The sequence below is a fragment of the Cherax quadricarinatus genome, chromosome 81 (genome assembly GCF_038502225.1).
Source record: "Cherax quadricarinatus isolate ZL_2023a chromosome 81, ASM3850222v1, whole genome shotgun sequence".
Taxonomy (NCBI): Eukaryota; Metazoa; Arthropoda; class Malacostraca; order Decapoda; family Parastacidae; genus Cherax; species Cherax quadricarinatus.
In genome coordinates this window covers 12129578-12146764 of record NC_091372.1, presented here as the reverse complement: position 1 = coordinate 12146764, position 17187 = coordinate 12129578, and the positions used below count along the sequence as shown (strand labels likewise).

Sequence of the window (17187 nt, the reverse complement as noted above, 5' to 3'; positions counted from 1 at the left end):
CCTGTGTAGTGACCCTGGTGTAGTGACCCTGTATAGCGACCCTGTGTAGTGACCCTGTGTAGTGACGCTGTGTAGTGACCCTGTGTAGTGACCCTGTGTAGTGACCCTGTGTAGTGACCCTGGTGTAGTGACCCTGTCTAGTGACCCTGTGTAGTGACCCTGTGTAGTGACCCTGTGTAGTGACCCTGTGTAGTGACCCTGGTGTAGTGACCCTGGTGTAGTGACCCTGGTGTAGTGACCCTGTGTAGTGACCCTGTGTAGTGACCCTGTGTAGTGACCCTGTGTAGTGACCCTGGTGTAGTGACCCTGTGTAGTGACCCTGGTGTAGTGACCCTGTGTACCCTGGTGTATGACCCTGTGTAATGACCCTGTGTAGTGACCCTGTGTAGTGACCCTGTGTAGTGACCCTGGTGTAGTGACCCTGTATAGCGACCCTGTGTAGTGACCCTGTGTAGTGATAGTGACCCATGGTGTAGTTACCCATGGTGTAGTGACCCTGTGTAGTGACCCTGGTGTAGTGACCCTGTGTAGTGACCTTGGTGTAGTGACCCTGTGTAGTGACCCTGGTGTAGTGACCCTGTGTAGTGACCCTGTGTAGTGACCCTGTGTAGTGACCCTGGTGTAGTGACCATGGTGTAGTGACCATGGTGTAGTGACCCTGTGTAGTGACCCTGTGTAGTGACCCCTGGTGTAGTGACCTTGTGTAGTGACCCTGTGTAGTGACCCTGTGTAGTGACCCTGTGTAGTGACCCTGTGTAGTGACCCTGGTGTAGTGACCCTGTGTAGTGACCCTGGTGTAGTGACCCTGTGTAATGACCCTGTGTAGTGACCTTGTGTAGTGACCCTGTGTAGTGACCCCTGGTGTAATGACCCCTTGTGTAGTGACCCCTGGTGTAGTGACCCTGTGTAGTGCCCCTGGTATAGTGACCCATGGTGTAGTTACCCATGGTGTAGTGACCCTGTGTAGTGACCCTGGTGTAGTGACCCTGTGTAGTGACCTTGGTGTAGTGACCCTGTGTAGTGACCCCTGGTGTTATGACCCCTGGTGTAGTGACCCCTGGTGTAGTGACCCTGTGTAGTGACCCTGTGTAGTGACCTTGTGTAGTGACCCTGTGTAGTGACCCCTGGTGTAATGACCCCTGGTGTAGTGACCCCTGGTGTAGTGACCCTGTATAGTGACCCTTGTAGTGACGTTGTGTAGTGACCCTGTGTAGTGACCCCTGGTGTAATGACCCCTGGTGTAGTGACCCCTGGTGTAGTGACCCCCGTCACTAGAGAACATGACCTCACCTCCATACAAACATCAACATGTATCAACAAGTATGAAAACATTGAAAGTAGTGGCTGGGTGTTGCAACATTACACGGAGTCCAGCCTGACACTGTCTTCTCTTCATCTGCCAATAAATTCCTTCCACAAGTTGACAATCCATTTCTCAAATAGGTTTACAGTCTTCAAGGGAGGGAGGCTGCCGTTTTGCTTGTTGGGGGAGGCTGCCGTGTTGCCTGCGGGGGGAGGCTGCCGTGTTGCCTGCTGGGGGAGGCTGCTGTGTTGCCTGCTGGGGGAGGCTGCCGTGTTGCCTGCTGGGGGAGGCTGCCGTGTTGCCTGCGGGGGGAGACTGCCGTGTTGCCTGCTGGGGGAGGCTGCCGTGTTGCCTGCTGGGGGAGGCTGCTGTGTTGCCTGCGGGGGGAGGCTGCTGTGTTGCCTGCTGGGGGAGGCTGCTGTGTTGCCTGCGGGGGGAGGCTGCTGTGTTGCCTGCTGGGGGAGGCTACTGTGTTGCCTGCGAGGGGCTCTGAAACTGAAGCATAGAATGCATCCTCATCTCTCTCACATCAAACTTGGAAGCGCCTTGAGTATGCTAAGAGACAGCACAATAAGTGTCAGGGGCCCAAGACTGTTCAACTGCCTCTTAAATTACATAAAGGGGGATTTCCAATAGACCTCTGACTGTCTTCAAGAAGGCTTTGGAAAGTCACCTGAAGTAATAATATATGTGGCCCGGTGGCCTGATGGCTAAAGCTCCCGCTTCACACACGGAGGGCCCGGGTTCGATTCCCGGCGGGTGGAAACATTCGACACGTTTCCTTACACCTGTTGTCCTGTTCACCTAGCAGCAAATAAGTACCTGGGTGTTAGTCGACTGGTGTGGGTCGCATCCTGGGGGACAAGATTAAGGACCCCAATGGAAATAAGTTAGACAGTCCTCGATGACGCACTGACTTCTTGGGTTATCCTGGGTGGCTAACCCTCCGGGGTTAAAAATCCGATCGAAATCTTATCTTATCTTATCTTAACAGAACTATCAGTAGTAGTGTTAATATGTTTAAATAAGTGTGGGTGGCTAGCTAGTGTTGGTTGTAGTGCTGGCCACCACATGTAAGTCTATGTGGGTACAGGTATACATAAACAAAGTTACACAAATTATCATACATAGTAATATGTGTGTAAATTACCCACCAGGATTACCCAAAAAAGTCAAAGTGACTTATTTCCATTGTGGTCCTTGAGGTGGACTACTGATGACTGGTTATGTTTAACACTGAGTGATATGAGGTAATAATAGTAGAAGTAACAGTACTATTAATAATAGTAGTAGTAACAGTACTATTAATAATAGTAGTAGTAGTAACAGTACTATTAATAATAGTAGTAGTAACAGTACTATTAATAATAGTAGTAGTAGTAGCAGTACTATACTATTAATAATAGTAGTGATAGTAACAGTACTATTAATAGTAGTAGTAGTAACAGTACTATTAATAATAGTAGTGATAGTAACAGTACTATTAATAGTAGTAGTAGTAGTAACAGTACTATTAATAATAGTAGTGATAGTAACAGTACTATTAATAGTAGTAGTAGTAGTAACAGTACTATTAATAATAGTAGTGATAGTAACAGTACTATTAATAATAGTAGTGATAGTAACAGCAATATTAATAATAGTGGTAGTAACAGTACTATTAATAATAGTAGTTATAGTAACAGTAATATTAATAATAGTAGTAGTAGTAACAGTACTATTAATAATAGTAGTGATAGTAACAGTACTATTAATAGTAGTAGTAGTAGTAACAGTACTATTAATAATAGTAGTGATAGTAACAGTACTATTAATAATAGTAGTGATAGTAACAGTACTATTAATAATAGTAGTGATAGTAACAGTACTATTAATAATAGTAGTAGTAGTAACAGTACTATTAATAATAGTAGTGATAGTAACAGTACTATTAATAATAGTAGTGATAGTAACAGTACTATTAATAGTAGTAGTGATAGTAACAGTAATATTAATAATAGTAGTAGTAGTAACAGTACTATTAATAGTAGTAGTAGTAGTAACAGTACTATTAATAATAGTAGTGATAGTAACAGTACTATTAATAATAGTAGTAGTAGTAACAGTACTATTAATAATAGTAGTAGTAGTAACAGTAATATTAATAATAGTAGTGATAGTAACAGTACTATTAATAGTAGTAGTGATAGTAACAGTAATATTAATAATAGTAGTAGTAGTAACAGTACTATTAATAGTAGTAGTAGCAGTAACAGTACTATTAATAATAGTAGTGATAGTAACAGTACTATTAATAATAGTAGTAGTAGTAACAGTACTATTAATAATAGTAGTGATAGTAACAGTACTATTAATAGTAGTAGTAGTAGTAACAGTACTATTAATAATAGTAGTGATAGTAACAGTACTATTAATAATAGTAGTGATAGTAACAGTACTATTAATAATAGTAGTGATAGTAACAGTACTATTAATAATAGTAGTAGTAGTAACAGTACTATTAATAATAGTAGTGATAGTAACAGTACTATTAATAATAGTAGTGATAGTAACAGTACTATTAATAGTAGTAGTGATAGTAACAGTAATATTAATAATAGTAGTAGTAGTAACAGTACTATTAATAGTAGTAGTAGTAGTAACAGTACTATTAATAATAGTAGTGATAGTAACAGTACTATTAATAATAGTAGTAGTAGTAACAGTACTATTAATAATAGTAGTAGTAGTAACAGTAATATTAATAATAGTAGTGATAGTAACAGTACTATTAATAGTAGTAGTGATAGTAACAGTAATATTAATAATAGTAGTAGTAGTAACAGTACTATTAATAGTAGTAGTAGCAGTAACAGTACTATTAATAATAGTAGTGATAGTAACAGTACTATTAATAATAGTAGTAGTAGTAACAGTAATATTAATAATAGTAGTGGTAGTAACAGTACTATTAATAATAGTAGTAATAACAGTACTATTAATAATAATAGTAGTAGTAACAGTACTATTCATAATAGTAGTGATAGTAACAGTACTATTAATAATAGTAGTAGTAGTAACAGTACTATTAATAATAGTAGTAGTAGTAACAGTACTATTAATAATAGTAGTAGTAGTAACAGTACTATTAATAATAGTGGTAGTGACACTACTATTAATAATAGTAGTAGTAACAGTACTATTAATAATAGTAGTGATATTAACAGTACTATTAATAATAGTAGTAGTAGTAACAGTAATATTAATAATAGTAGTGATAGTAACAGTACTATTAATAATAGTAGTAGTAGTAACAGTACTATTAATAATAGTAGTAGTAGTAAGAGTACTATTAATAATAGTAGTAGTAACAGTACTATTAATAATAGTAGTAGTAGTAACAGTAATATTAATAATAGTAGTGGTAGTAACAGTACTATTAATAATAGTAGTAGTAGTAAGAGTACTATTAATAATAGTAGTAGTAACAGTACTATTAATAATAGTAGTAGTAGTAGCAGTACTATTAATAATAGTAGTAGTAACAGTACTATTAATAATAGTAGTAGTAGTGGCAGTACTATTAATAATAGTAGTAGTAACAGTACTATTAATAATAGTAGTAGTAGTAGCAGTACTATTAATAATAGTATTAGTAACACTACTATTAATAATAGTAGTGATAGTAACACTACTATTAATTATAGTAGTAGTGTTAACAAGTTTAAATAAGGCGGGTTGGCTGTGTGGCTGGCTGGCTGGCTGGCTGGCTGGCTGGTTGGCCGGCTGGCTGGCTGGTTGGCTGTGTGGCTGGCTGGCTGGCTGGCTGGCTGGCTGGCTGGTTGGCTGACTGGCTGGTTGGCTGACTGGCTGGTTGGCTGACTCTCTGGCTGGCTGGCTGGCTGGCTGGCTGGCTGGCTGGCTGGCTGGCGGGTTGGCTGGCTGGCTGGCTGGCTGGCTGGCTGGCTGGTGGGGTGGCTGGCTGGCTGGCTGACTGGCTGGCTGCTGTCTGGCTGGCTGGCTGGCTGGCGGGTTGGCTGGCGGGTTGGCTGGCTGGCTGGCTGGCTGGCTGGCTGGCTGGCTGGCTGGCTGGCTGGCTGGTTGGCTGGCTGGCTGGTTGGCTGGCTCTGTGGCTGGCTGGCGAGTTGGCTGGCTGGCTGGCTGGCTGGCTGGTTGGCTGGCTGGCGGGTTGGCTGGCTGGCTGGCTGGTTGGCTGGCTGGCTGGCTGGCTGACTGGCTGGCTGGCTGGCTGGCTGGCTGGATGGATGGCTGGCTGGCTGGCTGACTGGCTGACTGGCTGGTTGGCTGACTGGCTGACTGGCTGGCTGGCTGGTTGGCTGGCTGGCTAGCTGGCTGGCTGGCTGGCTGGCTGGTTGGCTGACTGGCTGACTGGCTGGCTGGCTGGTTGGCTGACTGGCTGGCTGGTATAGGCTGCAATACTGGCCAGCAGCAGTTTTAGTGATAGCTGTCTTCAACACTCAGTGATGTAAATTAATAGTAGTAGCAGTAGTTTAAGTAGCAGTAAGTTTAAATAAGGCGGGTTGGCTGGTATAGGTTGCAGTACTGGCCAGCAGGTGGCCTACAGATGGCTGGCCTGGCTGGCTGGCCTGGCTGGCCTGGCTGGCCATCTTCAACACAGTAATGTGTTTACACCCAGTGGGTGAGGGACTCAGGGAGCCTCAGCTCTCTTATTACGTCTTTTCTGTGTCTTTCTCAATAAAAGCGTGTGTTCTGTGGCTGAATAATGTGTTACCATGAGTGTGAGTGTCCGGGGAGGTGGGTAATACTCACCATCGTCCTATAATATACCAGTAATGAGGTTAAATAGCGGTGGTGAACCTCAAACATGAGTGAATTTGTGTCTGTGTGTAGGGGCTATCTAGCCCTTCCCTATTTCAGGGCATCTCTAATTTTATCTCTCAAAATGGAGAGGTTAGAGGGAGATGGCATACGTCAGGAGTGCCATAATCCAGGGGATATAATGGGATACTAGAGGTCTGGGTATACCCTAGAGGTGCCGGTGATGTCCACTTGAAGTGTTGCCTCAGGAGCAGTTTAAGAAGAACGTGGTGACAATGCAAGCCAAGAAACGTTATTTACTCTTGTTCAGTTGCTGTGCTTTCCTCTCCTTCGGATACTTCGGTTACCATCACTTTAAAGTTCATAGACACAGTAAATGGTACCAGCACCTCTCTAGTTACTCTGAAGACTCTGATGTAGTCCATGATGAGGATATATCTCCCAGCCCGAGGTTTAGGAATAGAAGAACTACTAGGGAAAATGATGACGAGGCGGCGTTCAAAACGTGTCGGATGGAAACGTGCTTCGATTTTACGCTCTGTGAGAAAGGTTTTAAAGTGTATGTGTATCCGGTCGATGACAACGCGCCGCCCAGCAACAATTATATGAAAGTGCTCAATGTGATACAGGATTCTAATTACTACACGTCAGACCCTAGTCAAGCTTGTATTTTTGTTCTGAGCCTTGACACACTGGATCGCGACAACCTAAGTAAAGATTACATAAGAAATATGCCTCACAGGATTCAAAGATTGCCGTTGTGGAACAGTGGACAGAATCACATAATATTTAATCTCTATTCGGGCACCTTTCCTGACTATACGGAAGATTTAGGGTTTGACGTGGGCAAGGCTATATTAGCCAAAGCCAGCATATCATACGAAAATTTCCGCCCTGGATTTGACATTTCACTTCCATTGTTTTACAAGTCACATCCTGAACGGGGCGGTGATGACGGCTACTTGGAGTCCAACAAATTTCCAGGGACCAAGAAATACCTTTTGTCCTTTAAGGGTAAAAGATACGTGTATGGTATCGGCAGCGAGACACGGAACAGCCTATACCACCTGCATAATGAGCGGGATATTGTTCTTCTGACGACCTGTAAGCACGGAGACAGCTGGAAGGAGTATAAGGATGAGCGATGTGACCATGACAATGCAGAGTATGATAGGTGAGTGTTGTGCAACTGTGTTGTTTCATAGTCTTAGGCTAGGCTTAAGCTTGCCTGATGTGCTCTGCATAACTGGGCTTTCTGCACGCACAACTAAAATGCCGCCCGTCTCTATACAAACATTGTATCGTGCTGAAATGAAATATCATTATTATTATCTTCGTCTTCATTACATGTTCAGATTCTGTTATCTATAAGTGATTCCCAATGACCCGGTCTCATACCAGACCTCTTTCTATATTGGAAACGAAATACATATTTCAGGATTAAGATCTATTAAGAAGCACATATGAAAGTAAAAGCAATATTTATTATGTGTATAATACGTACATAAAAGTTTCATTCCTCCTGATGATTACAAGAGTCAAAATTCTATAGGAATGTATATATGTTACCTTGTATTTTGATTTACAGTAAACTCTCAGGAAAATATTGTGCTGTATATAGTGCAGTTTTTTGCAAATGTGTTTCAAAAGTTCATCCATAATTGAGTAGCATGTTCAGTACTCTGAAGGTTTTTCATGTGCTGTTCAATTTTGAATGCATGTTTTCAATTGCATTTACAAAAAAATGCACACTATAGAGGAACTTTATATGAATGCTTACTGTATTAGCATTAAACCTAAATGTATATGAGATACAACAATAAATAGTGTCAGGGTTAAAATATTGTATGAAATAGTGTCAGGGTTTAAATATTTTATTAAATAGTGTCAGGGTTAATATTGTTCCCAGATGTTACAAAAGCTTTGTGTGATATTTATTTTGATAAGATGTATAATTATGTTCAGGCAATATATTTCTTAGATTACAGCATCAAGATAAGAGGCATCAGCATCTGATAGTTTACCCTGTTACTGCAAGGATAGTATTATTTCCCTGACTTGCTGTGCATAATAAGAGTTTGGCAAATAAAACTGTTTTGTAAGTGTAAGTTTATTCAAATACAGGTGCACATAAATACAGTTACATAAATTATCATACATAGCAGCATATGTGTAGATTACCTAGAATTATTTAGAGTTTACCCTCGATTAACACAGTAATTACAGTGCTGGGAATGTTGTGTGTACCAAAAAAAATTGTGATAATTGAACTGAAGAACATAGGGGAAAAATAGGGTCATGTTCTTAAAATTCTCAAAAATGCCATTTTTAAGTTTTGTGATTCGTTATCAATAATAGTGTTTCATTTCTTAAATTATAGTTATTGCTTATTGATCTGGAAATGCACGGAGAGTTGATGTGACCTTCTTTAATCCCTGTACAAACATGCGACATGCAGTACCATGACTTATCACCCGCTGCCACCACCACCTTGCAGCATCAGTAAAATTTCAAATATTATTGATCATAAAACAAATTTTTTACTAAAAAAATATCCCTGGATTAATAACCCCAATTTTATGAAGAGAAGTCATTCCTAAAATTTTGTAAAAATGGTCAAAATAAGCATCTTAGGTTAGTAAGCTTATTCAGGTACACAAATAGAGTTATACATAAATTTTCATACATAGCAGCATATGTGTAAATTACCTAAGATAACCCAAGAAAATTAGACAAAATGACTCATTTCCATTGGGGTCCTTGTAATACTGTATTGTTTAAACCTTTATAAGAGATATACTAGGAATAAGATAAACTGAGTTACTTACATTACATCAAAGAGAGGATAGATCACAGTAATAGGTACATGTATGTTAGTAATACGTACTAGAAATCACTCTCCTCAGCTGTGAAAGTGACGACCAGAATGCCCTCGTGATTATAAACTGTTTAATTCATATTAACAATTTTATTTAAATACATTTAAAACTGTTATTTTCCTCATATATCAGCAATAGAAATAGAGTAAAAAAGGAGTGGTGGGAAAGTCTCTTTTAATTTGTATATAAACATTATCTGAAGTATCTTCTTGTTTTAGCACTGATGATCTAAAGGACATGAAAATGCTGCATGAATTGTGTAAAGCTTGACAGGAAAATAAGCCTTGTTTGATATTTTCAAATAAGATGGCTTTGTATTTATTTTTTTTTTTTATTATCACACCGGCCGATTCCCACCAAGGCAGGGTGGCCCGAAAAAGAAAAACTTTCACCATCATTCACTCCATCACTGTCTTGCCAGAAGGGTGCTTTACACTACAGTTTTTAAACTGCAACATTAACACCCCTCCTTCAGAGTGCAGGCACTGTACTTCCCATCTCCAGGACTCAAGTCCGGCCTGCCGGTTTCCCTGAATCCCTTCATAAATGTTACTTTGCTCACACTCCAACAGCACGTCAAGTATTAAAAACCATTTGTCTCCATTCACTCCTATCAAACACGCTCACGCATGCCTGCTGGAAGTCCAAGCCCCTCGCACACAAAACCTCCTTTACCCCCTCCCTCCAACCCTTCCTAGGCCGACCCCTACCCCGCCTTCCTTCCACTACAGACTGATACACTCTTGAAGTCATTCTGTTTCGCTCCATTCTCTCTACATGTCCGAACCACCTCAACAACCCTTCCTCAGCCCTCTGGACAACAGTTTTGGTAATCCCGCACCTCCTCCTAACTTCCAAACTACGAATTCTCTGCATTATATTCACACCACACATTGCCCTCAGACATGACATCTCCACTGCCTCCAGCCTTCTCCTCGCTGCAACATTCATCACCCACGCTTCACACCCATATAAGAGCGTTGGTAAAACTATACTCTCATACATTCCCCTCTTTGCCTCCAAGGACAAAGTTCTTTGTCTCCACAGACTCCTAAGTGCACCACTCACTCTTTTTCCCTCATCAATTCTATGATTCACCTCATCTTTCATAGACCCATCCGCTGACACGTCCACTCCCAAATATCTGAATACGTTCACCTCCTCCATACTCTCTCCCTCCAATCTGATATTCAATCTTTCATCACCTAATCTTTTTGTTATCCTCATAACCTTACTCTTTCCTGTATTCACCTTTAATTTTCTTCTTTTGCACACCCTACCAAATTCATCCACCAATCTCTGCAACTTCTCTTCAGAATCTCCCAAGAGCACAGTGTCATCAGCAAAGAGCAGCTGTGACAACTCCCACTTTGTGTGTGATTCTTTATCTTTTAACTCCACGCCTCTTGCCAAGACCCTCGCATTTACTTCTCTTACAACCCCATCTATAAATATATTAAACAACCACGGTGACATCACACATCCTTGTCTAAGGCCTACTTTTACTGGGAAAAAATTCCCCTCTTTCCTACATACTCTAACTTGAGCCTCACTATCCTCGTAAAAACTCTTCACTGCTTTCAGTAACCTACCTCCTACACCATACACTTGCAACATCTGCCACATTGCCCCCCTATCCACCCTGTCATACGCCTTTTCCAAATCCATAAATGCCACAAAGACCTCTTTAGCCTTATCTAAATACTGTTCACTTATATGTTTCACTGTAAACACCTGGTCCACACACCCCCTACCTTTCCTAAAGCCTCCTTGTTCATCTGCTATCCTATTCTCCGTCTTACTCTTAATTCTTTCAATTATAACTCTACCATACACTTTACCAGGTACACTCAACAGACTTATCCCCCTATAATTTTTGCACTCTCTTTTATCCCCTTTGCCTCTATACAAAGGAACTATGCATGCTCTCTGCCAATCCCTAGGTACCTTACCCTCTTCCATACATTTATTAAATAATTGCACCAACCACTCCAAAACTATATCCCCACCTGCTTTTAACATTTCTATCTTTATCCCATCAATCCCGGCTGCCTTACCCCCTTTCATTTTACCTACTGCCTCACGAACTTCCCCCACACTCACAACTGACTCTTCCTCACTCCTACAAGATGTTATTCCTCCTTGCCCTATACACGAAATCACAGCTTCCCTATCTTCATCAACATTTAACAATTCCTCAAAATATTCCTTCCATCTTCCCAATACCTCTAACTCTCCATTTAATAACTCTCCTCTCCTATTTTTAACTGACAAATCCATTTGTTCTCTAGGCTTTCTTAACTTGTTAATCTCACTCCAAAACTTTTTCTTATTTTCAACAAAATTTGTTGATAACATCTCACCCACTCTCTCATTTGCTCTCTTTTTACATTGCTTCACCACTCTCTTAACTTCTCTCTTTTTCTCCATATACTCTTCCCTCCTTGCATCACTTCTACTTTGTAAAAACTTCTCATATGCTAACTTTTTCTCCCTTACTACTCTCTTTACATCATCATTCCACCAATCGCTCCTCTTCCCTCCTGCACCCACTTTCCTGTAACCACAAACTTCTGCTGAACACTCTAACACTACATTTTTAAACCTACCCCATACCTCTTCGACCCCATTGCCTATGCTCTCATTAGCCCATCTATCCTCCAATAGCTGTTTATATCTTACCCTAACTGCCTCCTCTTTTAGTTTATAAACCTTTACCTCTCTCTTCCCTGATGCTTCTATTCTCCTTGTATCCCATCTACCTTTTACTCTCAGTGTAGCTACAACTAGAAAGTGATCTGATATATCTGTGGCCCCTCTATAAACATGTACATCCTGAAGTCTACTCAACAGTCTTTTATCTACCAATACATAATCCAACAAACTACTGTCATTTCGCCCTACATCATATCGTGTATACTTATTTATCCTCTTTTTCTTAAAATATGTATTACCTATAACTAAACCCCTTTCTATACAAAGTTCAATCAAAGGGCTCCCATTATCATTTACACCTGGCACCCCAAACTTACCTACCACACCCTCTCTAAAAGTTTCTCCTACTTTAGCATTCAAGTCCCCTACCACAATTACTCTCTCACTTGGTTCAAAGGCTCCTATACATTCACTTAACATCTCCCAAAATCTCTCTCTCTCCTCTGCATTCCTCTCTTCTCCAGGTGCATACACGCTTATTATGACCCACTTCTCGCATCCAACCTTTACTTTAATCCACATAATTCTTGAATTTACACATTCATATTCTCTTTTCTCCTTCCATAACTGATCATTTAACATTACTGCTACCCCTTCCTTTGCTCTAACTCTCTCAGATACTCCAGATTTAATCCCATTTATTTCCCCCCACTGAAACTCTCCTACCCCCTTCAGCTTTGTTTCGCTTAGGGCCAGGACATCCAACTTCTTTTCATTCATAACATCAGCAATCATCTGTTTCTTGTCATCCGCACTACATCCACGCACATTTAAGCAACCCAGTTTTATAAAGTTTTTCTTCTTCTCTTTTTTAGTAATTGTATACAGGAGAAGGGGTTACTAGCCCATTGCTCCCGGCATTTTAGTCGCCTCATACGACACGCATGGCTTACGGAGGAAAGATTCTTTTCCACTTCCCCATGGACAATAGAAGAAATAAAAAGAACAAGAGCTATTTAGAAAAAGGAGAAAAACCTAGATGTATGTATATATATATATATGCATGTGCGTGTCTATGAAGTGTGACCAAAGTGTAAGTAGGAGTAGCAAGATATCCCTGTTATCTTAGCGTGTTTATGAGACAGAAAAAGAAACCAGCAATCCTACCATCATGCAAAACAGTTACAGGTTTTTGTTTCACAGTCATCTGGCAGGACGGTAGTACTTCCCTGGCTTTGTCATCTATAAAATCTGTATTTCTGAATCAAGATTAGTGTCTCAATAGTACAGCTATAAAAGGCTGAAATAAATTACCTAATCATGTTAAGGCCAGTAACAGGGTTTATTAGTTGAAATGCTCTGTATAATATATCACTTTCATTTGAATGTACAAGAGAATGTGTTCTCATTGTTGTATCCAGATTGTAACCAAACATTTTAAACCCACCTACAGTAGCTGCCATGTAGGATTTTGAAAGAAAGATTTGAATTTGAATTTCGACTTAAATAAAGTTTTAATGCACCAGGCAGACCTGCCCAGGGCCAGCCTGTGAGGCTAGGAAAACTGTCAAAACCCATCAAAGGTATATCAGAGGTATATCAAAAGTACAGTTATGGAATGCCCAACTAACAACTGCAAAAAAGGGAGGAAAATTATTTATTAATTTTTGCATGTTATAATAATATCTTTATTTACTACAAGTACATGTACATGATATACAGGCTTAGCTGACATCAATGACGTACTACTATATAGAAAGCCCCTAGTTATGCTGAGCATTTTGGGCAAATTAGGTCAGTGTCCCAGGTTGCGACCCGCACCAGTCGAGCACATAGTTCTGTTTCTTAATGTTCGTCCAACTGATATGAAATTCTGGGGATTATCTTCCCCGTGGCCTGATCTCAGACCAGGCCTCCAGAGTAGAAAGGAAATACAGTATTACAGGATTAAGAACTGTTAAGTTGTGTACAGGAAAGTACACCTACCATCCGACTTATGACCTGCTCAACTTACGACCACTCGACTTACGACCGTGTTTTTTATGCCAAATTTCTGGGAAATAAACAACTATTTGTGTTGTACACAGTGTTTATCCTAAACCTTACAGTATAAAATACAGTACTAACAGCATAAAAAGTAAAGTAAAACATGAAATACCAAAATAAAACAATAAAATAAAGTCATTACAAAAATGTTTTGTTGATATTCAGTAGTAAAGTTCGACTTACGACCATTTCGACTTACGACCGGTTTCTTGGAACTGAACTCGGTCATAAGTCAGATGGTAGGTGTATAGGTATGTGTATACAGAAACCGTCTGACTTATGAGTGAGCTTGAGTCCGACCAACTGGTCGTAAGTCAAAATGGATGTACGTAAGTCGATCCATAGAAAATTGCTGATAGGGATACTTCAAAAATTTAATCTTAATCTTGTAAAGCAATCATTCTTTAATGTTTGTTGTGGAAATCACTTCAATCCATTCATTATTATTGATTGGTTTTCACAAAATAGGTGAATAACTTACTTCCAAGATAATAGCCAAAAGCTCACGCATACCCAAGTACATGTACCTGGGAAATATTTTTTTTTCCCGAAAAAAACAACTTTTCAGTGTTTTTGTAAACCAGACGCATGGTCGTAAGTCAAGTAGTCGTATGTCGTGCATGTCGTAAGTCGGATGGTGAGTGTACTTAATATAAGTAGAAGCTTGCAAGATTTACCTGTCATCTTGTGTGTTCATGAGACAGAAAAGATCAGCAATCCTGCCAGAGTACAAAAAAAAAAATCCATTGACTTTTTTAACACCTACACTATATGCAGAGGTGAACTTTTCGTATTTGTTACTTGTCTCAGACTCCATTTTTATTATGAAAGTTATTTTGTGATGTGTATTATTTTCATTGCAGTAGTAATTCTTTTGTATTGTCAGATTTTATGATTTGCTAACTAAAATGTCTTAGAGGCAAAGCATTATGTATGGTCAAGGTCTTGTAACACTTGCTGCTCCCGTTCTCTTGCCAGTAAAGAAGCACAGTGGAACCTCGGCACTCAAACTTAATTCATTCTAGGAGGCCGTTTGAGTGCTGATCTGTCCGAGTACCGAACAAATTTTTCCCATGCAATTTTCTTTTTAGTTGGCTGTTATCATTAACTTCTTAGGCCTCATGGTGACTTATTTAAACAAATAATATAAAAAAGCACCAAAAAATTCAATTTTTTTATTTTTTATTATCACACTGGCCGATTCCCACCAAGGCAGGGTGGCCCGAAAAAGAAAAACTTTCACCATCATTCACTCCATCACTGTCTTGCCAGAAGGGTGCTTTACACTACAAAGATGCATGAAATAGTTTACCTGGAGTTTACCTGGAGAGAGTTCCGGGGGTCAATGCCCCCGCGGCCCGGTCTGTGACCAGGCCTCCTGGTGGATCAGAGCCTGATCAACCAGGCTGTTGCTGCTGGCTGCACGCAAACCAACGTACGAGCCACAGCCCGGCGGGTCAGCGAAGTTCTGACAGGTCATGTTTGTTTGGTCGAATGCCAAGGAAATGTCCAACTACCGAATTGTTTGAGTATGGAGCTGTTCAAGTAACGAGGTTCCACTGCACCTATGATTTAGTCGACTACTATAAGTCACATCTTGAGGGATGAGGGCCTAAGGACCTTAATGATAATAAGTCATACTGCTTGGTTAGGTCATCTTGGGTTATTAACCTGGCATTAATATTCTGAATAAAGTAGTCTTCATCTGTGATAGCAGTACGATATTTACTGGACCAGTGTACCGGCTGAAACCCCCTGCAGGGCCTCCAAGAGAAATTTTGTAAGGCAGAACAAGACAACTCTGGGGTCCCTGGGGGGCAGGCAGAGGCTTCTCTCAAAATTGAGAATTTGAAGTCCCAGTAAGCTAGTAGAAGTTCTCAGTCAGATAATCAAAAGCTCCAGCTGTAGGCCATCATATGACTAAGACCAGTGTTAGGAAACAGTTGGCCTGTTTCCTGACGAATCTGTACTAACCTGACCTTTAACGTTGTTTGAACCTCTGACATATGCAAGCAAATAATGTATATCCCATATTTTATTTGTAACATATAGCTGTTTTTACAAAGTCTTTGTTTGTCTTTAGTATTTACTATTTCTTACCATATATAATTTGGTTACTTTAATATAGTATTTTGCTTTTTATTACTTGTTAGGTTATCTTTTGGTGATTCTGGGATTATCTGCCTCGTACCCAGTCTTGGACCAATCCTAGATTGGCTTGGTTGTCAGTGCTTTTGCTTCACACTGAGTGTCTGTGGTTCGATCCTCAACATGGGTGGAAATGCTGGGCGTGTTCCCTTACACCTGCTTTCCTTGTTCACCTAGCACTAAGTAGGTACCTGGGTGTTAGTCACCTGGTGTGGGTTGCATTCTTGGGGACAAGATTGAAGGACCACAATGAAAATAAGACAGCCCTCCATGATGCACTGGCTTTTTTTTTGGGTTATCCTGGGAGGCTAACACTGGGTTAAAAATATAAACAAATCTCATCTTAAAGAATTTTTAAGAAGCACACAGGAAAGTAGACACATGTACTAAATGTAAGTTTTTAAGATTTACCAACCATCTTACATGTCCATGAGATACAAAAAAAAATAAAAAAAATCATCAGTCCTGCCAGTGTGTAAAAAAAAAAAAAAAAAAAAAAAGTTACCATATCGCACTTATTTGAGAGGACAGTAGTACCCCTCTGGATGGTTGCTGTCTACCAACCTACTAACTTCCAGTATCTGTTTTTGGATATTTAAGGCAGATGTTTTAAATTTTTATTATTATCCATAAAATTATTTGGCAAATTATTTGAAATAATTCCTTTGGATTTATTGGGTTATTCTAGTTTAATTAACTCATCATCATGTATCATCATTGTATGTTTATATTGATTAACAGTGTAAAGTGAAAGACTGTAAACTGTGTCAGTATGTATAGTACTGTATATACAACATTTTTATGATTTTACCCTGAATATAAAATAAATATTTTTTATTATAATAATCTTCATTTCTACAAGTACATGTACAAGGTATACAAGCCTAGCTGACATTGACGTACTATGTTGAATGCCCCTTGTTATGCAGAGCATTTTGGGCAAATTAGGTTAATTGCAGGAGATGCAACACTCCCCAATGAAAAGCAGGGATGCCACAAGTACACTGAGACAAAACACGATAAGTGTCAGGGGTCCAAGACTGTTCGGCTACCTCCCAGCATGTATAAGGGGGATTACCAATAGACCCCTGGCTGTCTGCGAGAAGGTGCTGGACAGGCACCTAAAGTCAGTACCTGACCAGCCGGGCTGTGGTTCGTACGTCAGTTTGCAAGCGGCCAGCAGTAACAGCCTGGGTGTTCAGACCCTGATCCACCACGAGGCCTGGTCTCAGACTGGGCTGCGGGGGCGTTGACCCCTGAAATCATCTCCAGGTATACTCCAGGATGCAGCTCGCACCAGTCAGCTACTACCCAGTTACCTATTTACTGCTAGGTGAACAGGGACAAGAGATGTCTTAAAAACAAACTGGCACAATA

The 17187-nt window shown here is 40.2% G+C and overlaps 1 protein-coding gene across 1 annotated transcript; it reads left to right on the top strand.

Annotated features, from left to right (window-relative positions):
• The first annotated feature begins 5871 nt into the window (after window positions 1–5871).
• On the top strand, window positions 5872–9271 carry LOC128689825 (exostosin-1-like). The gene has a single exon (XM_053778316.2). It carries the CDS (start codon window positions 6358–6360, stop codon window positions 7258–7260), a length of 903 nt encoding a protein of 300 aa, XP_053634291.1. The 5' UTR covers window positions 5872–6357; the 3' UTR covers window positions 7261–9271.
• The last annotated feature ends 7916 nt before the right edge of the window (window positions 9272–17187 follow it).

Bases quoted from the DNA above. Each gene is read 5' to 3' on its own strand.
- LOC128689825 (XM_053778316.2), top strand. From the start codon at position 6,358: ATGCAAGCCAAGAAACGTTATTTACTCTTGTTCAGTTGCTGTGCTTTC.